The sequence below is a fragment of the Lactuca saligna genome, chromosome 3 (genome assembly GCF_052625555.1).
Source record: "Lactuca saligna cultivar CGN05327 chromosome 3, ASM5262555v1, whole genome shotgun sequence".
Taxonomy (NCBI): Eukaryota; Viridiplantae; Streptophyta; class Magnoliopsida; order Asterales; family Asteraceae; genus Lactuca; species Lactuca saligna.
The window spans coordinates 67700230-67727464 of NC_136419.1; the positions used below are offsets into that span (position 1 = coordinate 67700230).

At 37.5% G+C, this 27235-nt stretch overlaps 2 protein-coding genes across 4 annotated transcripts; one reads left to right on the forward strand and one right to left on the reverse strand.

The window, feature by feature from the left end:
- The first annotated feature begins 16232 nt into the window (after nucleotides 1–16232).
- On the forward strand, nucleotides 16233–19527 carry LOC145036805 (butanoate--CoA ligase AAE1-like). The gene is made up of 2 exons (XM_078985289.1): nucleotides 16233–16705; nucleotides 17916–19527. Exons 1-2 carry the CDS (start codon nucleotides 16331–16333, stop codon nucleotides 19341–19343), a joined length of 1803 nt encoding a protein of 600 aa, XP_078841415.1. The 5' UTR covers nucleotides 16233–16330; the 3' UTR covers nucleotides 19344–19527.
- Nucleotides 19528–19982: 455 nt separating this feature from the next.
- On the reverse strand, nucleotides 19983–25642 carry LOC145036806 (protein DETOXIFICATION 45, chloroplastic-like). Of its 3 annotated transcripts, none has more exons than XM_078985290.1 (15): nucleotides 25491–25642; nucleotides 24969–25300; nucleotides 24716–24843; nucleotides 24240–24383; nucleotides 24030–24154; nucleotides 23810–23945; nucleotides 23597–23693; nucleotides 23415–23515; nucleotides 22573–22736; nucleotides 22408–22479; nucleotides 22199–22315; nucleotides 21909–22004; nucleotides 21711–21832; nucleotides 21427–21481; nucleotides 19983–20319 (listed from the first exon to the last, which is right to left on the reverse strand). In XM_078985290.1, exons 2-15 carry the CDS (start codon nucleotides 25244–25246, stop codon nucleotides 20296–20298), a joined length of 1659 nt encoding a protein of 552 aa, XP_078841416.1. In that variant the 5' UTR covers nucleotides 25247–25300; nucleotides 25491–25642; the 3' UTR covers nucleotides 19983–20295. The 3 variants fall into 3 exon arrangements, with proteins under 3 accessions (XP_078841416.1, XP_078841417.1, XP_078841418.1); XM_078985291.1 differs by having other exon boundaries at nucleotides 25411–25532; XM_078985292.1 differs by lacking the exon at nucleotides 25491–25642 and adding an exon at nucleotides 25367–25465.
- Between the last annotated feature and the right edge of the window lie 1593 nt (nucleotides 25643–27235).

The window sequence follows — 27235 nt, forward strand, 5'->3', positions numbered from 1 at the left end:
CGCCGAGTTTACCTACTGACTCGCCGAGTTCCTATGCTCAGGGTCTTTCTTATTCGCGACTCGACTCGCCGAGTCAGTCTATGACTCGCCGAGTCCAACTAGTTCCAAGTCCTATCCTGTCCAACTCGCTGAGTCACCACCCGACTCACTGATTCGAGTCTCAACTCGAAGGGTTTAGGGCTTCGCGATCTGACTCGCCGAGTCCAAGAACAGACTCGCCGAGTCCTAGACAATCTTCAACCAACTCATCGAGTTGTTCATCCAACTCGCCGAGGCCATGCCTAACTTCATCCGACTCGACGAGCTGCTCATCCTATTCGTCGAGTTCCTCCTCATCTTCAAGCTACTCGCCGAGTCCACTCGAAGGACTCGCCGAGTCTATCTAGTCCTCAATCCATGCAGTGGCTTTTCGAGCCAAACAGAACTTCCAACTCATAGATCCATACTTCTAGGGCCTATTCCCCACGTAAAGTGGCAAACTTTACGTGTAGATTGAGAGACCTATGCTCAAAACATACTAAATTAGGGTTTATGGCAACCATGCTTCTTCAACATACCAAGGGCTGATACTTTAGGAGATTCAAGACCAAAACCAACATGGATCTGAGGTAGCAACCTCAGATCTGAACCTCCAACTCGAATTGGTTACATAACAAACCAACAATGACCAAAACTCACACATAAGAATAGATCTAGATGCAAAGGGAGTCCAAGCAACATCTTATTACCTCCAATTGTTCTGAAATGACTCCACAATCCCAGATCTACAGTCCCTTCTTGCACCTCCAAGGTCTTTCTTCCTCCTCCAAGCTTTAGTGCATTCTTCAAGGCAAGATCTAGCTCAAAAACGGATATGGCGGCTAGGGTTTGGTGTTCTGGGGTAGAGAGGCAGTAAAGGAACCCTAGGAAGGAGAATGAGACGCTTATATACGCTCCAAGTCCCGAATTTAGGGTTTTCCTCGATCAGACCCAACTCGTCGAGTCTCCTTGGCCGACTCGCCGAGTCGGTCGCTTACACCACGACCCGGATCCCGCTCGGACTCGCCGAGTCTCTCCTTAAAATTGAGGTCTTCTTTCTTTTCTTGACTTTCCAAACTTTGGGGTGTTACACCTTAAGGACTCTTCAATCTGTAAATGGCTTCCAATTTTATTCAAATTGAATTCCTATTTTTTATGTTTAGATTGTGCTTAAAATCCTTCCAGGAAGGGGGGCAGTTTGCCGATGACCACAGCCACATAAATGGCTTCATCCATTTTCAGATTGTGTTGAGTAAACTGTCCTAAAATCCTTAACATTTCATGGAATGGTTCCATAACAGACCTGGAGTGAACCATCTTGTAACCCATAAAGTTACTGACAAGAAACTTCTTGCTAGAAACATCTCCAGCCATGTACTTAGACTCAAGAGAATCCCACCGTTCTTTTGCAGATTCAAAATTTTGGTAGATATCAAACAGAGAGTTAGACATACCATTGAGAATATGACCACGACATATGTAATCATCACTTTTCCACTTTGATCTCCTTCTTGTTGCCTCCAAAGGTTCATCTTCAACAGATTTTGGTAAGACTGGCATGGGTCTACTCAGAACATACACCACTTTTAGAGTGGTGAGGAGAAACTTCATCTTCTTCTGTTATCTATGAAAGTCTTTCCCTTCAAACTTTTTCAGTTTCTCAAACTTACTTGTCATTTCCTTCACAGAATCGCCACTTACCATGTTCACATAAATACTTTAATCTTTATTAGAAATTCGAGGTAATAAAAGGCTTGGAAATTCTGAGAATCGTGTGTTCACTTTCAAAGTAAAGTATTTGGGTGGTACTTCTAACCTTTATTGGATAAGACTCGGAAAAGTTATCAAGAATAGAGACTATGAAGTTATGATTTTCGTGATTATAGTTGTATCAAGAAAATTATGACCAAAATTCTTAAATACTTCCTTTGTCTGAAAAGTGTCAAAGCAATTTTCTTTGTCCAAAAACTACTCAAACTGTCAAAAGACAGTTTATAACAGTCGTAAAATGTCACCAAACCCGAATTATTTATAAGGGTCAAAATGAAGTAAAAAAATCGATTTCATTTAAAAGAATTCAAATTTCTAATGCATTTTTTATATAACAACATAACTCATACCCCAGCCAGGGGCTCTAACACTTATACACCGCACCCAAGGGCGCTACCCTGGACCTCTATTCGTTTAGGGGCTTCGCCCTTAAATGACAGTCTACTTTGAATCTTGAATGAACTTAAACAAGTGTGCACTCCGCACCTTCCTTACTTGTTTAATATTCACCAAGATTAATTATGGTCAACAAGTCAATCCATTACACTTAAATACACATTGATGATACAAAATCACGAACATTTTGGGCCTTTGACCATTAGGTGTTGGGCTTTCTAGGTTGGGCTGAATGGGAAGGGAAAAATGACCTTTTTTCCCCTAATTAGGATAATGGAATTATTGGACCATTTATTATGGGATAAAACCCAGATTATTGATTAGGGATATTTTTGAAATATAATTTGTATGACGAGTCATGTTAGAAGTAGCTCGAGTGTGTGTCTTGGTTATCTTCTTTTGGAGGTGATTTTTCCTCGATATGTCTTTGGGTCGAAGACACCAATGCCAACCCATTACCTTGTTATGTAGAATGCTAATTGTCTATGTGATACTTGCATGATAGACCAGGGTCTGCCTATTGGACACCGCCAGGGGCTGCCACCCCTTGGACCCCGCTCCCAGAGGCGCTGCCCCCGGACCCCCGTTCGTTTAGGGGAACTACGCACCTTCCTTACTGGAATGACAGGAGGTTGCTCCACCAAGGTCTTTTTCCACTTCAAGGAGGCAAAAAAACCACAAAAGAATGATTCAAGGATCACAAAATGGCTAAGGGCTTCAAGTGGGTCGAGATTAGGGTTTCTAGGAGTCAAGAGAGTAAGGGAGGCTAAGGATGGGCAACCCTAGCCCTCTCATTCCATTAAATACCTAAAATATTAGGGTTTTAGTCATCAGATCGTTCTCATGTCGTGAGAATTCAAAGTCTCCTGTTGTGAGGCTTAAAAACACGGGTCAACTAGTCAATGGTTACTCACGACGTGACTACCATATCTCATGTCGTGACCCTTATCTAAAATCCATACTTCAATAAATAAGTACCTCCAAGACCTAGGTGTTACAATTCTCCCCCGCTTGAACTAGACTTCGTCCTCGAAGTTTGTTGTTGTGAACTGTTGGATTATGTGTCTAAGCCCATAACTATAATTGGTATATACTTAAATTGTTTGGGTTGCCCTTAAAACTAGCAACTAAACAATATGATTTTGGTGAAAGAGGTTGATTTATTATTTGATTAATAAATTGAAATAAATAATTTGTTAGTATATTATCAGAATAAAAAATTAATTAGAAATAGTATTATTTAATTAATATTTAATCATAAATTAATTGGAATTAATTTTGGGATTAAAGGAATGAATCAAAAGTGTAGGGACTAAAATGCAATTGTTAAATAGTTGAGCATGAGGCAATCTAGAACCCTCCATTAAGATTGGACATTTTCTTCATGTCTAAGGGGTTCTAGAATAATCCCTAGTGGATAAACAGAAAGTGGATAATTACCCGGTTCAAGATAATCTTGGATTAGGGCTTATTTAGGGTTTCCTGACTGCACTATATATATATATATATATATATATATATATATATATATATATATATATATATATATAGCCTCAACCCTAGAATTTTTGGACACTTGCTTCTTGAAAGACCTAGCTGAATTTTCTATCCTCTCTCCTCATTCTCAATCATCTTCCTTTGCTAGTGTTGGGTGTGAAACACTAGAGGTGTGGCATTTATGATGCTTGCTCTCAAGCCATCAACAACACAAGGATTTTTCATTATTATTACTAAATAGCAATCAAGGTATGATTCTTCTAACCCTATTTCTATTTTTTCAAAAATATGCTAGTGTTCTAGGGTTTCTATTTTGTTGTTCAAGTTGTATGTTCAATTAGAGAAAACATAGATCAATTATTAATACTTGGGAAATGGGTTCTAAACATGCAAAAGTGAAAACACAGTAACAAATTAATAGAACTTGTAACACCCCTAACCCAACAGCACCAAGAAAAGAAAAGAAAACCTCAAATTAAGGAAGGGACTCGTCGAGTAGATGGAGTGAATCGACGAGTAGGAGAGCGGATAGGATCGCAAGTTAAGTGACCTACTCGAGGAGTCAGAGGACTGGCTCAGTGAGTTGGTTAGGTTTTGGGAAAACCCTAAATGCGGGCCTTGTACCCTAATTAAGGAACATTATAGCCTCTCTTCAGCCTCCATGATACTTCCTCAAGTCCAGAACGAAACCCTAGTGCCTTCCATGTGTTGTAAACCAATTTTGAGGGTTCTTAAGTGTTTTTGAAGCTTTGAAGAAGAAGAAGGAGTTGGAGGATTCAAGGAGGTGTTGTAGATCCAAAAATTTCATCTCATCCTCATCATTTTTTGCTCGGGGAGCTAGAGGAGTAGCAGTTCGAGAGTTATCGGATAGCAGCCAGAGGGTTATCAACAGAGTTCAGCCCGAGGGGGACAAGGTCCGACTTGCCTCCTGTCTTCTGAAGGACAGAGCTCTAGATTGGTGGGAGGAGGTTGGAGATGCCATTGGTGATGATGTCGCGTTGGACACAATGACATGGAGTGGTTTTCCAGCCAGGTTTAGAGCTGAGTTTGCACCAATTATTAAGGTGCTGCAGTTGGCACGGGAGTTCTAGGATCTTAAGCAAACGACTGAGACTGTGGTAGAGATCACCGCCAAGTTCAGAGAGAGGGCTCTTCTTGTTCCACAGTATGTCACGGATGAGGAGATGAAGAAGGCCCGATATCATGAGATGCTGAGGAGCAACATCAGGCAGTTTGTGAGTTGGTCCGGCGGCAAGACGCTGAAGGATATTATTGCTCGTGCCAGAGAGAGGGATATTAATTTAGAGACAGAAAGGAAGAGAAAGCCAGATGAGATTCAGATAGCTACAGGTTCGGGAAAAAGGCCCAAGGGGCCAGATGCGAGATCGAGAGATTTTTGGGGCCGCAGTCGTTGTGGCAAGTGTGGCAGGACGCACGAGGGAGCGTGTAGGAGTGGCAGTGGTGGTGATTCTGGTTGCTTCAAGTGCGGCCAGACTGGTCATTTTAGCAGGGATTGTACTGCTACTACCACCCTGGGATCAGACTTGATATGCTTTCATTACAGTCAGTGGGGCCATAGGAAGGCCCAGTATCCGAGTTTGCTTTCAGTAGGATCGGTGATAGCACCTACCCCTGCAAATTTGAGGATTACCGATGGCCTTCAGGGTTGATCATAGGCGCCTACGGCAAGGATCAAGGCCTTTCAGATAGCTATAATGGAGCCACGAGCAGCACCGGATTTAGTAGGTGTATATCTTTTACTTTCTTGTCAAGTTGGACTCATGATTTTATTGTTATGGTACCACATTGATGTTTGTAAGTATATTTTGGAGTATTATATTGCTTTCCTATGAATGAGTTATATGCCATCCACATGCCATGGTTGATAGAGTAGCAATCTGCAGATGTTTCACTTTAGGGCAGGTTCGCAGGATGCAGTCGCTGTAGCAGGTGTAGTTGGGACTTGGAAGGTGCTCTGTTAGTTGGCAATATTGGTTCAGAATTGGTAAACGGTTAGATGGAGTGACAGTAGAAGTAAGCGTGGTTGACAACAGATCGACACTTCAGATGATAGGGAAGATTGGGAATCTGTTTCAGATAGAGAGCGGTAAGGGATTAGTCGGATCAAAGTGGGGGAGAACCCTCCGAGTATTTAGAGACAACAGCATGCTAAACTCGTAAGAGTTAGTGATCTTCGAGAAGGGGAGGAAATCGGGCCGAGGGGCCGCATGCATATAGAAGTGCAGGAGTTGGGAGTTTGAGAAACTTCCCCAACATTGAGTTCATGTAATTATGATTAGTAGACGATTGGTTTTGGAGAACCAAGCTGGAGATTTTCTTGGCAGAATGTGAGTATAACTAGGATGTAAGACTACGGGATAGCTGTAACATTCATCGGTAAAGAGAGGCGGTGTGGGAAGTATGGTGAGACCGCAAGATGACAGTGTCAGTCGTTAGTTGACAAATGGTTTGGGAAACCATGTTGAAGGATTGATAGCAGGACTCGAGTGAGTCAAGATGCAGAGTGTATGAACGACCGACATGGGATGCTTTCGGATTAGTAGTCAGTAGCAGAGACAGTATGGAGAGTGTGATAGAACTGCGGGAGAACCACAGTATCACAATAGAGGCCAGATAGGAGTGTGGGCGAGGGCCCGTATCTCCTAAGGCAGAGGAGTCTGGGCGAGGGCCCGTATCTCCTAGTTAGCAAGGTAAGGATCAGGAAAGAATTGTTTGTTGAGATGTAGTATGGAGTTGGTCTGCATAGCCCTAGGGAGGTAAGACCTAGGGAGAGGCCGCTCCAGGTTACAGATGGGTGAGACCCATGGGCGAGGCCCGTATGTTAGTAGCAGTAAAGGTGAGACCGGGGAGCAGGGTTGCTAAATAGTATGGTTTTGGGTGAGACCCATGGGGAAGGCCCGCATGATTATAGTAGTACAGGTAGGACCTGCTAGAGACCTTAGAGTTAAGATAGGGGATAGAGGATCCCAGGACTCGTAGATCCATAGTGGTAGGGTAAATAGAGCAGTTTGGATAACCGAAGTTTCCTTCGGAGGTTGCTGGGAGTGACTGAGTGATTGGGTTAGGGTTCAATAACCGGTGAGATTCCGGTAACCCAGTGGAGGGCAAATTAGTTTGGGCCAGGGTGGTCTCGATTCATCCGGAAGGCGGATAAGAGTCAGCAGAAACTTTAGTTAGAAGTAAATAATGATAAGATAAGTTCAGAATGGAGCAGCTACTTGGTTGAGAAGTGTTGCGCCTCTCACGACAGGGTTGAATAATCTCAGCGGGAAGGGTTAGACCCTGCTGTGCAGCTCTCGTATGAGTCTAACCATTGCAGGGATGAACTTTTTACTCGAAGGATCATCTGATCCATTCTTTAGGATAGGATGTTAGCACCAGGACAGAGCAAGAGGAGGCATTCAGTACTAGTCAGTGAAGTAACCAGCACTGGAGGTGACTGGAAATGTAGTTACAACATAGATATGACCTTCACAGAGTTAGAGAAGGTAGTTGTTTAAGGGAAGTTGACTTATGAAGGCCAGCCAACGTGCAAGGAAGAAGGGGTTAACCCCTAGGATGTTCAGCATGGGTACTCGGGGAGTACCGAAAGGAAGGTCGGTTAGATAAGAGTCACATTCCAGGATGATTGGAGATTAGAGTGCTCGCGAGTTATTATCGTCAAGGATTAGTTATGACAGGATGATCAGGCAGAGGGCCGATGGAAGCGATTCTGCGAGAATCGGACCCAGTAAGAAACGTATCCACATAATAGGGACGTGGTAAGTAGACTGCAGGATAGCTGGCAGTAGCAGAATTCAAGGACGAAGTCTTGAATAAGTGGGGGAGAATTGTAACACCCTTAACCCAGTAGCACCAAGAAAGGAAAAGAAAACCTCAAATTAAGGAAGGGACTCGTCGAGTAAATGAAGTGACTCGACGAGTAGGAGCGCGGATAGTGTCGCGAGTTAAGTGACTTACTCAACGAGTCAGAGGACTGAATCGGCGAGTTGGTCAGGTTTTGGGAAAACCCTAAATGCGGGCCTTGTACCCTATTTAAGGAACATTATAGCCTCTCTTCAGCCTCCATGATGCTCCCTCAAGTCCAGAACGAAACCCTAGTGCCTTCCATGTGTTGTAAACCATTTTTGAGGGTTCTTAAGTGTTTTTGAAGCTTTGAAGAAGAATAAGGAGTTGGAGGATTCAATGAGGTGTTGTAGATCCAGAAATCTCATCTTTTCCTCATCATTTTCTGCTCGGGGAGCTAGAGGAGCAGCAGTTCGGGAGTTGTCGGATAGCAGCCAGAGGGCTATCAACAGAGTTCAGCAGTGTGGGTGAGTTTCCGTTTGTGTGGATGGGTCTACGACCATAATGCCGGCCCATATAGTTATGAGTAGGAAGACCCAGGGGTTAGCCCTAGGCACAGCATGTTAGAATAGTATTCAGGACCAAGGTCCAATGATAGCGGCTGGGTGCCCAAGGAATGGTTTATATGACAGTTTATACTTGTTGTCTGTGTCATACATGTATGTGCCTGGTAGGGAGGTGAGTGTGGGCGAGGTCCCGTATCTCACAAATAGCAGAGTATGGACGGTGTTCCATATCTCATTAGCAACAGATCAGGGGTGAGACCCAAGTTAGAAAAGGAGTGAGTGTGGGTTGGGCCCGTATCTCACTATCAGAAGGAGTGTGGACGGGGTTCCATGACTCATCAGTAGCAGGACAAGGGCGAGGCCCAAGATAGACGAGGCCTTAGAATACGATTCAATAGTATATGTTTAGTTTATGTGTTGTGGTATGTTTATGTGTTAGTATATGTTAGCGGGCGGGGCCCAGAGACAGGCGAGCCTAAGAGAAATAGATCTGTACACTAAACGGGGCTCGAAGCCAGGCGGGGCTGGGGCAGGCAGGGCCTGTTGTAGCCGGTGAGGCCCAACATTTGCAGTATATGCAGTATGCAGTTTTGTGTGGTATGTGGTAGGTTAGGGGAAACTCACTAAGCTTCGTGCTTACAGTTTTCAGTTTTGGTTTCAGGTACTTCCAGTAACGAAGGGAAGAGCTCGGGGTGATCGCATGGCACACACCATTAATTAGTCAGCCTAGGATGTTATACTCTAGTAATAATAATGTTTTGGAGCAATGAGGTTTATGTTTTGATAGAATGATTTGATAACTTGTGGTGTTATTACTTAAATTAAATGAAATTTTTAGTCTTGATTTTTAGGATGTTTCAGAAATTATAGCATCACTAGCACTTTATTAAGTCTCTAAAAAATAAACATCAATTCAGTTATAGATTCATACTGCTAAATGTTTCAATGATTTATTAAACTGTACAACCAAACAATCACACCATATCATCAACAAATCTAATGCTTATAGATCTAGTATGACTATCATGCTTGATCCTTGATAATGGCTTCGTGAACAGGTCAATTGGATTCTCTTCCGAAAACACTTGGCTCACAACAATATCTCTATCCTCGACTCGATGTCTCACACAGTGGAACTTTCTAAGTATATGTCTTGAGTTACCATGTTCCTTGGGTTTTTTAGTCAATTCAACTGCACCCTTGTTGTTAAAGAAGATTTCCAAAGGATCCTTGATGCTCGGAACGACACCAAGGTCATCAATGAAATTCTTCAACCATGTAGCTTCTTTTACAGCTTCACTAGCCGTTATATACTTTTACTCGCACGTAGAGTCTACTACTGTCGACTGCTTGGAACTTTTCCAAGTGACCGTTCCTCCCTTAAGCAAGAATACCCACCCTGACTGCAAATATGAGGTGTCCCTATCAGTCTGGAAAGTGGCATCTGTATAACCTGTAACTCTCAACTCATCTTTACCCTCATATACCAAGAACATATCCTTTATTCTTCTTAGGTATTTTAAAATGTTCTTTACTGTTGTCCAGTGACTGTCACCTGGGTTGTCCTAAAAAAGACTCACCATGCTCATAGAAAATGAGATGTTAGGTCAAGTACATGTCATGGTATACATGACCGATCCTATAGCAGAAGCATATGGGACTCGACTCATTCTTTTTGTTCATCACTAGAACTAGGACATTGAGTCTTACTTAATTTTGTAACATTTTGCATAGGTAGAAAACCTTTCTTGGAGTCTTGCATCTTGAACCTCTTCAAGATCTTATCCAAGTATGTACTCTGGCTAAGTCTTATTAGACGTTTCGATCTATCTCTATAGATCCTTACACCAGGTATGTACGCAACCTCTCCTAGATCCTTCATAGCAAAACAATTCCCAAGCCACGTCTTAATACCTTGCAACATCAGGATATTATTTCCTATAAGGAGTATGTCATCCACATACAACACTAGGAAGACCAAATTACTCCTACTAGCTTTGATATATACGCAAGACTCACCTTCACTTCTTTAAAATCCAAAATTTTTTACCTTTTCGTGAAAGAAAAGGTTCCAACTGAGAGACACTTGTTTTAGTCCATATATGGACCTTTCAAGCTTACACACTCTATTTGGATATTTTGGATCTATGAAACCCTCAGATTGTGCCGTATACACTTCCTCCTTGAGTTTTCTGTTAAGGAAAGAGGTTTTCACATCAATTTGTCATACTTCATATTCATGGTAAGCTGCTATGGCAAGTAATATCCTAATAGACTTGATCTTGGCTACCGGTGAAAAAGTTTCCTCATAATTAATCCCTTGAGTTTGAGTATAACCCTTTGCAACCAACCTAGCCTTGAACGTGTGCATATTCCCATCCATGTTGGTCTTCTTCTTGAAGATCCATTTACAACCAACAGTTTTAATGTCAAGTGTACGATCAACCAAATTCCACACTTGGTTGTCACACATGGACTGAATCTCTCTCTCTCTCTCTCTCTCTCTCTCTCTCTCTCTCTTCATGCTTTCCTTCCACTTGGAAGCCTCAGGGCCTGTCATCACTTCCTTATAGTTGGATGGATCATCCATATCAACCATTGTACGATCACTATTCAACACGTCTCCTTATTTGCTCACATGGAAACCATAGAACTCATGAGTAAGATGAAATCTATTGGATTTGAGAATTGGGGGGGGGGGGGGGGGGGTGGAGATATATCATTTTGCCCAACATGTGGCTCTCCCTCAGATTGAGGTGCCTCAATGGTTGAGGTTCTTCAATAGGTTGTTGCACCTCATTTCGAGCGCTAGTGTCTACTAAAGGTTCTTCTTCACTTGACTCTTGAAGATCTTCAAGGTTAATATGTATCACACTGTCCTTTTTGAAAATGAGATCCCTCTCGAGGAAGAATTCCCTTCGAGCAACAAACACTTTCTTCTAAGAAGGCTTGTAGAACAAGTATCCAAAAGACTTTTGTGGATAACCAATGAATTAACACTTCTCTGATATGGGTTCCAGCTTATCATTCACCTCGTGACGAACAAAATCTTTACAACCCTAAACTTTCAAATCTGCTAGAGAAGAAGGTGTCCCACTCCACATTTCAGAGGGTGTTTTAGCAACCTTCTTAATAGGTACGAGGTTTAAGATGTGGGCACCTGCCTCTAAGGCATACCCCCAAAATGATATCGGAAGTGTAGCTCAACTCATCATTGATGGAACCATGTCTAACAACATTCGATTTCTTCTCTCAGCCACACCATTCAACTGTGGTGTTCTGGGAGGGACAATTGCAAAATTATTCCATAATTCTTAAGATGGTCGTAGAATTCAAGACTTAAATATTCTCCACCCCTATCAGATCGAAGCATCTTGTTAATTACAATGATGCAATACAACAATTAATAAAACATGAGAGATTAATATTCTAATTTATAAATCTATATTATAAATAATATTAAATATTTAAATTAAATATTAAATAATAAATAAATATTCAAATTTAAATAAACACATTTAAATAATATTTATCAATTTTCCAGATTTAAGATATTTTAAATTCACAAATAGTTAATCACCTTGGACACACTTCCAATAGTTGCAATTGAGTAATTTCAAGTTATTGGGTTGTTTTTTGGAAGCTATGGGTTTCCGAGTGGTCTCTCAAGTTTTCTTTATAAGTTGCCTTGTTTTTGAAGTGGTTAAAGGGAGTTTGTGGAATATGTTGACTTTGTTCGTGTTCCACTATAACGGTTATTTAAGTGATACTCGTGTTGGGAGTCACCTTTGTTTTCAAATGGAGGGTCATCAACAATGAATAGTTAGAGGTTCTATTTTCTAGTGGTATCAGCAAAACAATTCAGTGTCGGAAGGGTTATGTATGGTTTGGGTTGCGAAGTGAAGTTATATTGACTGTGTTCTGGGATACTTTTCCCTGCTTGGGAATCAGAAAAGGTGTTGGATTTCTGGATTTCAGGCAGAGTTGTGATGGTTATTCTTCATTGGTTAAATTTAGTGGGTCAATGATTCATTACCCGGAGTTATTTGCAGCAACGAACTTCAAGGATGAAGTCTGAGTCAAGTAAGGGATAATTGTAACACTCAGATTCTTGGAGGTATTCAATTTTAATGTATTTTGGATTTTGGGAATGACAACGTCGTGGTGAATACATCCCCCGATGTGGTGATACTGGAAGTTTCGCAAATCATTTAATGACCCCTACCATGTGGCATCTATTATCCATGACGTGAAAACCCTCTATCATGAAAACCCTAATTTTCCAGGTATTTAAAGGAAAGTGGGGAGACTAGGATTTCCCATCTTCAGCCTCCATCACTCTCATGCCATAGAAACCTAACCCTAACCTACCTTGAAGCTTTTGAGCTTATTTTCAAGCCTTTTTGGTGATATTAAAGGAAGTAAAAGAAGATTGAGTACAAGAAGCAAGCAAACAACATTCTCCAATCTCTGGAATCATTTTGCTAGATCATTTATAAGGATCTTTAATCTAGATTTTCATCTTTTTCTCTATGGATCTAGAGTTATCTTGCATGATTGAACTCTTTGATGGATTTTGAGTGAAACAAAGTGATAAAGTTTGCAACTTTATGACTCTTAAGAGTTTCAAGGACACGATACTTTTTAGATATGAGAAATGATTGTAGTTTGGGGATCCTTGCATGAGTGTAGGTCCCCTTTATACTTTTTTGACCTAGATTTGATGGAGGACATGCATGGGCAACACATGTACATAAAGTTTACATTTAGGGATCAATAAGACCCCTTTATGCTCTCAGGAAAGTATGGGCAAAAGGCAATATAGATTAAGGACCTTGGAAAGAATTCCACCTTCAGGGATTCTCATATGACGTGACAGTAGGGTGCCATAATGTGGCAATGGGGTTTTCTACGATTGTTTTGAGACCGTCTATGCCATGACGTTGTGGTTTGGGCCACAACATGGTTATGTATTTTGGTATGAATATGGATTTATACAAGATCAAGTTTTAATCGGGTTAAACCCATCAGCCACAATGTGGCCGAAGGTTGGCCACGATGTGGAGGTTGACTCAAATTGACTTTAACTTTGACTTTTTGTTATTTGGGATATTTTGAATAATAGATTGAGGCTTGGTCCCTGGGTGTTCTACAGGTGACCTATAGAGCCGTTAGATGGAGCAGTATTTAGTTCAACTATCTTCCTAACATTGAGGTGAGTTTTCCTTACTATACTGGTGGATTAAAGGCATGACTGTTGGCCCACTAGATCCTGGTATATTGGGATTGATGTTATGTTTGTTATATGTTAGATTGATAGATCTATATGATTACCTATGTTCACTAAGTATGTGTTAGACTGGTAGATCTGTAAGATTACCTGTACTTGTTGGTTATTGATTGCTATTATATATTTCGACATGTTATGGTTGGTTGGGTTGAGGCAGTCCTTCTTTGTGTTGAAGGCAAAGATATCCGGGGCGGTCCAGATAGACTAAAGGCCCAAGAGGTGGACTAGTCAGGCCGAAGGCACAAAGAGCAGTCTAGATAGGCTGTAGGACCTATGAGGAGGTCCAAACAGGTTGAAAACTCATATATACATGATGTTATTTATATGGTTGTATGTGGTACTTTTGGGGAAACTTGCTAAGCTTTGGCTTATAGTTTGATTGTTATGGTTTCAGGTATTTCAGAGGACAGGGGCAAGGCAAAGGCTTGATCGTGCATATCCTTTGGATTTTATGAGATTTAATCTTGGGATACTCTAATTTATGATTTGAAATTTTAGTAAACATGTTTTGTAAACAATTATGGCTTTTGATGTGGTTTTGAAATTGAAATTTTTTACTTGATTTTTGGGATGTTACATAAATTCTAGTAAAAATCGGTGTTGTAACACCCGGATCATAGATGTAATTAATTTCTTTAATTTTAGCTTTAGAATAAGGTCACGATGTGAGACATGGTGGGCACGTTGTGAGTGACCATTGACTAGTTGACCTGTGTTTTTAAGTCTCACGACATGAGACTTTGAATGCTCACGATGTGAGAACGGACTGATGACCAAAACCCTAATATTTCGGGTATTTAATGGAATGAGAGGGCTAGGGTTGCCCATCCATAGCCTCCTTCACTCTTTTGCCTCCTAAAAACCTAAATCTTGACCTGTTTGAGGTCCTTAGTCATTTTTGATCACTTTGAAGCACTTATTTGGTGGTCTTTGGCTCATCGAAGTGGAAGAAGACTTTTGCGGAGCATTCTCTTGGCAAACCAGCTTCTACATCACCTTATTGCAGAGTTTTTGGACCATTGTAAGTTATAAAGCTCTAGCCTTTTTACCTCTTACATGTTAGATCTAGATTTTAAGGTCATTTTTGCATAGTTATGTGGGATTACATGCATGGAATCCATAAAGTTGGCAACTTTATGGATCAATGAGACATATTTTGTATTATAATTTTTGGATATGAGTTGTGGAGTAGTTTTAGACTCCAAGCATGAGTCTTGATCTCATTTTCCCTCTTTTGGCCTAGTGAGTGTTTGAGTCATGCGTTGGATATGCATGACTAAAAAGCTATGATTTTTATCATCCTTTGGGTGAGGGAAGACCCTCTGGAAAGTGCCAAGTAGTGGCTGAAAGGAATAAGAGCTTAATGCTCAAGGCTGGCCAAGGTAGTGCTCACGGTGTGATGAATGAGCTTGTCACGTCATAAGAATGCATGCCTTGCTGAATGCATTTTCTGGATTAGGTCACGACGTGACTAGGAGTGACCACGACGTGACCATGACTGGAATCGAGAGTCGGTGATTTGATGGGCTGAGTTGACCTGTTGAGTTGGGACCGGGTAAGTTTAATAGTCACGATGTGACCATGATCTGGTCACAACGTGAGGGTCAGATGTTGGAGCTTGGACCATTGACTTTGGGCCTTAGCTAGATTTTAGGCCTTGTATCTGTTGGGTCATAGTTGGACCTTAGGTTTATGGGTTTGGTTATTATTGGGCCTTGGACCACTATATGTTGGGCTAAGCTAGTTGGGCCCAATAAAGGAAAAGTAGCATAGTCTTTTACCCTAGAGGCTGAAGGTGTTGGGTTGGGGACCTTGGTTATGAATTTTGATATAATTATTAATCAGGGTATTGTTTGATTGTTTAGCGCGGGAATTTTCCGGATCAACAATCCGGACATTTATCTAATTTTCAATAGTTTGAGGTGAGTCTCCTCACACTATTTTTAGCGGGTTGAAGGCACCAATTCCGACCCATGTTTTATTATGTTTAGAATGATTGTTGTATGTGTGTCTCTTGCATCTGTAGTATGAGATATGTATACCGGACGGGATCTGATGCCAGACAAGGCCTAATGGGTGTATTGTATGATATTTATCTTAGTGATTCGTATATGTGTTTATGTGTCTGTATGAATGTCGGGTGAGGCCCGATGCTAGGCGGGACCTGATGAATGTGATAGGAAATGCCCATATCATGTTCAGACAGATCTTTTCTGAGCGGGACCTGATGGTTGTTTGGGTCAAATATAAAACCATAATATATTTGATATGTATAGTAGGAGGTATTTTAGAGAACTTGCTAAAATTAGAATAAATACCTAATAAAAAAAATACTATTATGGCCAATGGTAATAATATTTGATTATCAAACAAATATCTTATACTTTTATCTAATTGATTATTATAAAATATTATTATTTCACGTTTATACATACATGTAATAACTCTTTTTTCTAAAAAAAAAATTATATTTTAAAAGCTTGACATCGTAAAACTAAATAACGAAACGATGCAAAAGTGTTTGGTTTCAATCTTCATTTACAAATGCAAAATAAAATTAGTTGTATATACATTGTTTAGATATAAACACATTATATATTAATATTAATATTAACTTAAAAACAAAACTAATAAAAAATAAATAACAGTATAGAAATTAAGTAAATAAGTAATTAAATAAAACTAATAATTAATAATAATATATATATTAATTAATTAATTAATAAAGAAAAAATTATATTAGGTTTGATTGATTTAACTAGTTCGTAAACCATGTAATCAAAACCTCGGTTTTTTTAGCACCACCCAAAAAGAAAATGTAAAAAATTATCATTCATTTTAAAAAAAAAAATCAAGATTGAATGTGTCAACTACATGAGTACCCCCGGATTGTCCAACTTCATCCATCTATAATAAGACTACGAATTCATTCTTCTCATCGTGATTTGACCCCCAAACCTCGTTCCTAAAAGTCCCCACAATCACCATGTACAAAATCCTGAATAAGTCAAAGCCATGGCTCCTCCGTCGTCCAACTCCGGCGACATCAATCCAATTTCAAACAAATCCTACTCAAATTCATCATCACCGGTCTCGTCAATACTCCCAATTGTCTCAGTTGTCTGAACCCACCGATGATTTGCAGCGGGAATCATGGAGATCGTTTGAAGGACTGGTCCGGTGCTCGGCAAACTATGTTCCACTTACACCGATTAGCTTCTTGGAGAGATCGGCGGATGTTTACAGAGACCGGACCTCTGTGATTTATGGATCTCTGAGGTATACATGGGAAGAAACGCACAGAAGGTGTGTGAAGCTCGCATCTGCTCTTACTCAGTTGGGGATTTCTCGTGGTGACGTTGTAAGTTTTTCACCGGAATCCATTTGCATATTTTTGCTTCGTTTTGTTCATGGCGTAGTGGTTAGATTCTCAAACAAAATGAACCAAATGAATTTTTTTTTTTTTTGATAAATGAAGTTATTGGTTAAAATGAATCTAATTAGCATCTAATAATGATCATTAAAAAGACATTTGATAAGAGCTAGATTTATAGAATAATCCAATGAATCAATTTAGCATCTAATAACGATCAAAATGAATCTAACAAGAGTTAGATTTTAAGAATTATCCAAAATTCACATTAAAAAGGCATTCTAAGTCGTCGAAATGTCGAATCGTTGAAAGTAGGCATTTTCTCGTTAATGAAATGTATTTCCAATAATCTTGAATCTCCTAGTTTTTTTTATTGATTATTTGTTATTATTATCGTCATAATAATAATTTTCAGTTTATTGTGATTAGTAATAGTATTTAGTGCTTATGATATCACTTTGTGATATATTATTATTATTATTATTATTATTATTATCCAAACATTAAACTAAACTACGATTAAGTTGTTTTAGTTTATATTTTAGGATAAAACTTATAAATGGGAAATAAAATCAATCTGTAGTAATACAGAGTTACAGACAATCCATTTTTCTAATTAAAAAGTTACTTTTATACACCAAATTTTATCTTCTAATATATACAACATGAGAGATTCTATTTCTGTATGATTTTAATATATACCACGTTTTTCTATATCGTTGGACTTTTCTTAGTTTACATGATATTTTCTTCTTTTTTTTATATTATTATATAGCCGATAAATATAAAAATCAGTAAAACAACAGTGGTCATAATTTCATATATACAAAACAAATGCCGTTTCGATCCAAAATAAAATATTCACGGAATACCAATACAGTTTCAACCAAAAGCCATTATTATATTAATTAAAAATAACAATATATTATATAATAAGTTTTTCGAGTTATGAAAATTATTTTCTTGCTCGATTTAAAAATTAACAATAAACGTAATAACATGAGAACGATAACATTTTTCGTGATGCTCAATAAAATATGCAATTATTTTAGAATCGATTATATATATTTACAAATAAAATTAATTAAAAAATAAAATAAAAGGTATAATCTACAAATTGATATCTGTAAAAAACTAAACCGGGTTTCGACTTTCGATGAAAATTTAATATTATTTTATTATATTATCGCCACCACAGGTATCGACGTTAGCACCAAATGTTCCGGCGATGCAAGAACTCCATTTCGCTGTTCCGATGGCCGGAGCAATCCTCTGCACTCTCAACACCCGCCACGATTCCACCATGCTCGCAACTCTTCTCACTCACTCAGAGACCAAAATCCTCGTTGTAGATCATCAACTACTCAACATTGCTTTGCCTGCGATCAATCTTCTCAAAAACCCACCTCTCCTTGTTATCATCTCCGACGACCACCTGCCGCCGCCGTCTGACCTAACCACCACCGCTTACGAATACGAAAGCCTAGTAGAGGGTGGAGTTACCGGATTCTCTGTAGTCCGACCAACAGACGAATGGGATCCAATCAGTGTAAATTACACTTCAGGAACGACGTCCAGACCTAAAGGGGTGGTTTATCACCACCGTGGTGCGTATCTCAACTCAATCGCCACCGTGTTCATGCACGGAATGGGAGCAATGCCGACCTACCTTTGGTCTGTACCTATGTTTCATTGCAACGGATGGTGCCTCGCCTGGGGGCTGGCGGCCGTCGGCGGAACCAACATATGCCTCCGGCGGTGTGACCCTAAAGACATATTCGACAACATTGATCTCCACAAGGTAACACACATGGGAGGAGCTCCGACGGTTCTGAACATGATAATCAACTGTCCTGAAGCTGATCGGAAACCTCTCCCACACAAGGTCGATATTATGACCGGCGGAGCACCGCCGCCTCCGCTAATCCTCTCGAAAATGGAGGAGTTAGGGTTTCGTGTTTCTCATTTGTATGGTTTAACGGAGACGTTTGGCCCGGGGACGTCGTGTTCATGGAAGCCGGAATGGGATTCATTGCCGGTGGAAGAACGGTTTAAGATGAAAACACGACAAGGAGTGAGGCATCTAGGGTTGGAGGGAGTCGACGTTAAAGATCCGGTGACTATGGAAAGCGTAAAATCTGATGGGAAATCGATGGGGGAGATTATGTTTCAGGGGAATACAATAATGAGCGGATACTTAAAGGACAAGAAAGCAACCGAAGAGGCGTTTTCCGGCGGGTGGTTCCGGAGTGGTGATTTGGCTGTTAAACATCCAGACGGGTATATTGAAATTAAGGATCGGTCGAAGGATATTATCATATCGGGAGGAGAAAACATAAGCACGGTGGAGGTTGAAACCGTGATCTACAGTCACCCGGCGGTGCTGGAGGTGGCGGTGGTGGCACGACCGGACGATCACTGGGGGCAAACGCCGTGTGCGTTTGTGAAATTGAAGGATGGGTTTAATGTCGCCGGAGAGGATATAATTAAGTATTGTCGTGATCGTATGCCGCGTTATATGGCGCCGAAAACCGTCATTTTTGAAGAGTTGCCGAGAACGTCGACCGGAAAAGTGCAGAAGTTTTTGCTAAAGGAAAAAGCAAAAGCTCTTGGAAGTATTTCTTGAGATGCACAAAGTACAACCTTGTGAAGCTGTTGTGTTATCAAAATGTATAAGTGTTTTTGTATATGAATTGGTGATTGATTGAAAAATTGCATTGTTTTTAACAATTCAAAAAAATACTGCATTTCTATATTATAATTTATAAATGAGTAAATTGTACTTTGGGTCCTTTTAGATGATTTTTCAATTCTAGTCCACAATGTTTTCTTTTATAATTTTGGCTCTTATTTGAGATTTGTAGAGATTTGTAATGTTTCTACTTTACATTCCAAATAAAATGACTAAACTTTTAGAGCAAAAATTTTAATAATTAAAAAAAATTATACTTAAGGATCGGGAAAAAAACGAACAATAAGTCAATAACAATATAAATTGATATCTTATAAATATATCTTTGTTACATAAATAAAACCCTTAATGCTTTTTATGTCCCAATAAATCTTGTATAAAAATAGACTTTTTAAGCAATGCATAGACATAATAAACATGGTAAACAACTTCTAAAAATAACATTGCAAACTTTTGGTAACAAATGAACAATAACTATATAAATTGATATCTTATAAATATATATATATATATATATATATTTTGACTGATTCAAAAGGTAAAAACTAAATGTCAAATGTGGGTCCATAATAATAATGCAATCTTTGGTAAATTGTAATAGTTTAATAAATATTTTATTCAAATTACAACCCTTTTGATATATAGAACTCCAAAATAATATCGAAGTCAATTTTCTAGAAACAATGAAGCTGTACATAGCGACGACAAAAAATCATGGCCTTTATAGCAGGCCACCCACTTCAGCAGAATCAAAATAAGCCTTCCAAATGGCCATTTTTATGTCTTAACTCTTAACCCATTCAGAGCTTTTAGCACAAATGTTGTTGAGCGCCAAATATTAATGTCGAATTAATTGGCAAGTTTTGTAGATGGAGCCATGTCTTCATTAGGTTTGTTGTGGAACAGCAATCTACAAAAAAATAAATAAATAAATAAAAGAAGAACAAAGATGGTGTAAATATATTTTAATATAGGAAACTATATATAAATGTTTGTTTCTACCAAATATGCTCCCAAATAGTCAACTTTCCTATTGTGGAGCTTTTTCAAGAACAAAGTTTTTTTTTTTTTTTTTTTTTTTGAAATATGCGTTTACGAGTTCAAATTTGAAGTTTTTTTGATTCACGTTTTACGTGTCATTTATTCAGTTTGATTTGTTAGTTAATTAGATAAACTAGAATAATAAATTAAAATACAAATTATAAATTTAAAGAAACAAAAAAACAATTTATGTAAATATAAATATAAATTCAACATCAACGTTCGTTTTTTTATTGAACTTAATGTGAAACAGATTAAAAAATTATAAACTTCCTAAAAAGAAAATATAAGCCGTATATTTTTATTCTATATTAATGTAAATCCTTTATAATAAATGAAAATAGTTTTGCCACTTGTCATCTTCTAGTATTAAAATAGTTAAACTTAAATAAAACTTCAAAGTACATTCATTTTAAGAAAATAATAAATTTCACAATAATTCTAAATATATAGAATTATTAATATATGTTGTTATTGTTATATTTCTATAGTTCATACTAGGTGTAAAACCCGTGTATTACACAAGTTGATTAAAAAAAATAAAATATAAAAATATAAATAATAAGTATTTTTTAAAATAAAAATTTGAAATAAGGATTGAACAAAACATATTAATTGCAATTTATTATAAAATTTATTACATTTGATACTTTACATGTATAATTATAAAATTATGTGACTTTTTAATTTTAAAATTTGAAAAAAAAAACCATAAACTGACAAGTGGATATTATTTATTTAAAAAATATCACAAAACGACAAGTGTTAAAATTCATTGGAGATTGACATGTGGCAAAATTATCTTCATTTATTATAGTATATATATATATATATATATATTATATAGTTACTTTAATTTCTTGAGTTAGTGTTGATGTGGCATAAAAATAAGTACGACAAAATTAAAATAAAATTTAGAAATATTAAAAATTTGTAATTACTATAATATATGTAATCATGTGTCTAATCAACTAACCTCGGTTGCAGGGATCGCCTGCAAGAACCACCATGGACCATTTTTATCTGCTAACCTGTAAAAACAATAACGTAAATCTCTCATTGGTTTCTCAAATAAAACTAAATGGTCTTTTGCTCAATGATATTTTTCGTGGATTCAATCAATGTAAATATTGTATTAGTTTATTGATTTATTAAAAAAGAAAATTGTGTCATGTCATGTCATGTGTGTGGAATTGAAAATTCAAAATTCAAAATTGAAAATTGAAAGAGCACAATAAGCATATTATCCCGGCTTATTACCTTATATACCCTGCAACCGCACGCATTCCCATGAACAATGTCAAGCCAGCCCAAACTCCCGCAAGACCAAAAACCGAAGGGGCATACAGTAGAAACACGGATGACATTGCTCCCACCAACATCTAAGCAAAAGGGTAAAATGGTCATTTACTCACATTTAGACGGTAAAGAAAAAGAAAAAGGGTCCTTGGTCTTTACCATAGAGCATGCTGCATACGAGAAATCTGAGACTCCGTAATGAAGACCATCATAGATATAAGCAAGAGCAGTGATGGGTTGACTCGCACTCACAAACTATTAAAAAAAATGAAATGTAAAGTCATTGATTATGATTAGTCATTAGACATTAATAGTACATTAAGCCTGTAATTTTTGTTTCATTGACATCAGTCTCAATCTCAGTGTCAGTCTCCATACAATGCATAACACAGTACAACCTGTTCTGTTCTTTTGTGTGTAAACGAGGCGTAAAAGGTATGAGTACTTACCAGGACACCGGATCTAACAATGGATAGAACTTCTGCATCATTGGTGAACAATTTGGCTAAAGTACCAAAAGACAAACCCAATATTATGGCTAAACTAACTCCAGTTATTAATCCAGTCTGCAATAGAGAAAAATCAAAACCATTTCAAAAATCCATAACTCAATGAAAAAACTCCATGTTGTTTGTTATTAAGAGTGAAAAAATCAAACCTTTAGAGCATAAAATGTTATCTCTTTAACTCTGCTGTAGTTTCGTTTTGAGAAAGAAGTTGCAATCAAAGCCTGAAAAAATTACATATATCTTGTCACACCCGTGAATATTACATATTTCTACATGAATATTACATATATTTAATTAATTAATTAATTAATTACCTGGCCAGCTGAAGCTTGGGCATCTGCAAGGAGAGATGAGGATAACCATACTTGTAAGCATATTTGATGAGCAGCCATGGCAATTGGCCCTTGCCTTGCAGCCATTGATGTACTCAAAGTCACTGTAGCAACAGCAGCTAAAGTTCTCCCAAGCAAAAAACCACCTGAATATATATAAACCCTAAATGGTCAGAATTAGACAAGCTTTCTAGGAATATTGTTTATGAATGAGGATAAACACGTCTTTTGCATATAAAAGAGATCGAAAGAAAATCCAGGTGGGACAAAAAAGTGCAACTTTTGTCGCATCGACAAAAGTTGCAGATCATGTCCCACCTTTTTGTGTTGGCCAAAAAAGTGCAACTTTTGTCGCATCGACAAAAGTTGCAGATCCTATCCTACCTTTCTGTGTGGGACAAAAAAGTGCAACTTTTGTCCTGTTGACATCGGTCACTGGGACAAAGATGCAACTTTTGTCGTATCGACAAAAGTTGCAGATCCTATCTCACCTTTTTGTGGGGGACAAAAAAGTGCAACTTTTGTTCTATTGACATCGGTCACTAGGACAAAGATCTGCAACTTTTGTCGCATCGACAAAAGTTGTAGATCCTGTCCCACCTTTTTATGTGGACAAAAAATTGCAACTTTTGTCATTTTGACATCCTATCCCACATTTTTGGGTGAGACAAAATATTGCAATTTATCCTACTGGATGGGACAAAAAATTGTAACTCGTGTCCTATGATCATGAGTCTCAATCCAATAAATGTCAAACTCACTATAACTTGTTTTGCTTTGTGTAACAAATGGGGCATAGGATTTTCAATGGATGAAAAACGTACCGGATTTCAAATAACCTTCGAAATGTAAATCCTCCATTTTGGGTAGTTTCAACACCGTTTTCTTATTAAGATACCATATCATTGCAATGGTCACAATATATCTACATAAATAAACTAAACATTAAAAAAAATAATAATAAATAAATTTATTTAAAAAATGATGTGGCCATAGAAGCACGTACTGTGAAGTGATGGTGGAAATAGCAGCACCAGTGACACCCAACCCGAAAACATACATGAGAATGGGAAAGAAGAATACAGCAGCTAAATTTCCTATTCCTGCACATTTTTTGTATATGCATGAGTAAATACTAAATAGTTGTCTCTTTTTGACTTATTTCAAAATCACTTTTGAATAAAACTTTATTCACATAACAACTTAAACAAATCTTTACCTAGACAAAATACAGGAGTTTTTGTGTCCTTAAATCCACGAAAGACACCTTGAATAGCAAGTGAAAGTACAACAGCAGGAGCACCAAGTGCTCTAAGTTTTAGAAACCGTTGTGCAGGAATACGCATAGGTGAAGCCTAGTTAACCAATCAATATATAAAAGGGTTATTTACGTAAATTCACAATAAACCTTATAAACTTTGTAATAAGTATGGACTTACAGATGATATGCCCATTAAATTGAGAAAAGTTCCAGCTCCAAAGTACAATGCTGCAGCCTCAATTATACCGATTCCAACAGATAAAACTAACGCGGTAGATACCGAGGGTAATTGTCGTCTTTTGTCTGTTTAAATAGTTACAATTTAATCTTTTTTTTTTTTTTTTTTTTCTTTTTATGATAAGATTGGTATGTTTTTAAAAGGGTATACCTGAATCCGATTCACTGTGTGAATACTTAGCTATGTCTTCAGCCACAAATGAAGTTGCAACACTAAGTAGGGGAATGTTGAACACCTTTGATACAATATTGAAAATTGATATGGAAACACCAGCTGATGCCAATTCCAAAGCACCTTAAAATGGAATTGGGTATATAGATTATAGAATTTAGAATCTATTAAGTAAAACATTAAATGAGTAACAAAAGTGGGCGCTTTAATATGGGTGTTTCTTTTTTATTTAATGTAAAAAGAAGAACATTGAAAGAAGGGCAAATTTGTTATTTAACATGTATACTTTGAAATCCTTTGAAAGATTTACAAACCAAACAAGATTTTACAAAAAATGGATTTTAGTTTCACTCCAATCCCACAATCCAAATGCCCCCTAAATCTATCCCCCTAATAAAGCCAAAAAAAGAAACCCATAAATTCTTAATTATTTATTTGAAAAAAATAATATTTACCTAATCTACCAATATAAGCTGTCTCCATTAGTTGTGCTAAAGGTTCGATAGCTTGCCCTGCAATAGCAGGCAATGCAAGCAATACAAGCTCTGTTTGCACATTTGGAGGCGAAGTCCCCACCGATTCACTAATCAATAAAAAATTGTAACGCGAAAACAAAAATCAAGATTACACATTTCGAATCGCTTATATATAACTTCAAAATAACTCAATAGGCAACTAAAGAGATGATCAGTGATTCAAGAATCTTACATTGGTTCATCGATTGACCCATTTACGAGCCTCTCTCGTGTTTCGTCTAATCTTTCGTCTAAATTAGAAGCATTATGATCGTAATCCAAAGCTTCTTGATCACTAATTAATCCACAATTCCTAATTACATTGTCGAATCTTAATCTCCTACTCTTAATCCCAGTTCGAATTACACCAAGGTTTTGTATTTGTAACTGGGTATCGAAATGCCTCCTGATTGCTCTTTTTTCACTTATCACACCAGCTATTCCACAGCTCAATGCACCAGCAACCGCCATTTTTGCCCTAACTTTGAGCTTTCGAGGCTAAAATAAGACTACCCAAATCAATATCTGCAAGAAGTAGCTGAATGAAGTCATTATTCATAACACAAAAGCTAGAAAAAAAAAATCCCTTACAGAATCTTTATTTTTCATTCATGAATCATTCAGTGCAGCAGTACCTTTTCAACTTTTTGAGGTTGAAGATTTTGAAAGGACATAAAAGATTAGAAATTTATGATATTTAATGCAGGAAGATTACCTGGGGTTGTTGAATGCGGAGGTATATGAATGATTTTGTGTGGAAATTTGGTGTGCGAAATGGGTAGTTGGGAGATTAAGAAGGAAGTAGCAGACATGAAATCCGAGAATCAAACAAAATTGGGTGGGGTCTACAATGTAAAATTAATCGAATTTAATTCAGAACCATGTATAGAATAAATTTTATAAGCGTATTTAACTATTAAATATTGGTCACCACGTGATCATATATATTGGTATGTAAATATTTTATATTATAGCCGACTAGTGACACGGATCTTGGGTGTTTGTTTTTTGAGTTTTTAAAAGGGATAAAAACGATAATATATTTTTGAAAAATTAAATTGATTCTTATTTTTTATGTTTATAAATATGTCTACCCAATAAAATTATGATAAGTGTCATCTTTCGATATTTTTTAAACTAAATCATTAAGATTATATTAGGAATATATCAAATACAATTAAATTGAATGATGATTTGTCATAATTTTAGTGGGTAAAAATAATTGTAGGAGTAAAAGGTAGGAAGCAATTTAATTTCTCTATATTTTTTGTTTTTATATATTTAGCCACTCACTTTTTTCTCATCATATTTATTCCTTCAACCTTCAACTTGTTAAACTGTATATATTAATTCTTATAATCGGTATAACCGATTACTCCAGGTTAGTTGATAAAAACAACTTAATAAGATAATATATTCTAACTTTGTACAAGGGAGGAACTTAAACAATTTATTAGAGGGGGGGAGTTTTAAAAATTAAAATTAATGTGCTTGAACAAAAAATAAATAAATAAAAAATAAAAACAAAATTTTTTCATTCTCAACATTTCTTTGATTGTATCTATAAAAACCAAAATTAGGGAACAATTGATTCAATAAAAATTAAAAATTAGACAAAAATAAACAATGCTCATCACTCATCAACTTTTTCTATACAATCATTAACAAAAATCTGCAATAACTCGTTTAACAGTATCTAAAAATTAAACTGAAATCAAAAAGTGAAAAGTAAAATCTGAAATAGATTTTCATAATGAACTAAAATCTGTAACAACTAACAAACTAACAATCAACAATGCATTTAACAGATTCTGAAAAGTGAAAGTGAAATTAAAATTAGTTTATTCCTAACTCATGCTACAATTCACAACAAGAAGCAAAGAACATGAGCATTCCTAATTGGCTAATTCCTAACTCAAATACTCAGGAACAATTCAATAAATACAATATTAGAAATCAAAGAACAGATGAAACCGAGATAACTAGATAACAAGAAAAGAATTGAAGAAAGAACAGGAGTATTCCATACCCGATTTTCGAATTCCGGTGACCAGCGGGTGGACTGTCGTCTGCAGACAATTGCTGCGGTGGTGAATTATGAGACTAGGTGTCCAGGTAAGATGTAGGCGTCCAAACAACAACGATGAGTGAGGTAGCGAGTGGCGACAATGGGGGCGGAAGGTTTAGATACGATGGATTTTGACTTCTATCTTGACTTTATGGTTCAGAAATCGAACTATTGGAGAAATCAAGAGGTCCACAATCGGATTATTAGAGAAATCTGGAGGGGCCACAAGCCCACAACCCAATTGTGACAATAGCAGGCTTAGATTTAAAAAAATTTGTAGTTATACCAGCTATCTCTAACCAAAATGTCAGGTGGGGGGCCACAGCCCCTCCTGACCCTATACAAGATGCGCCCCTGACTTTGTACACATTTAATCATTAATATTTTTATGC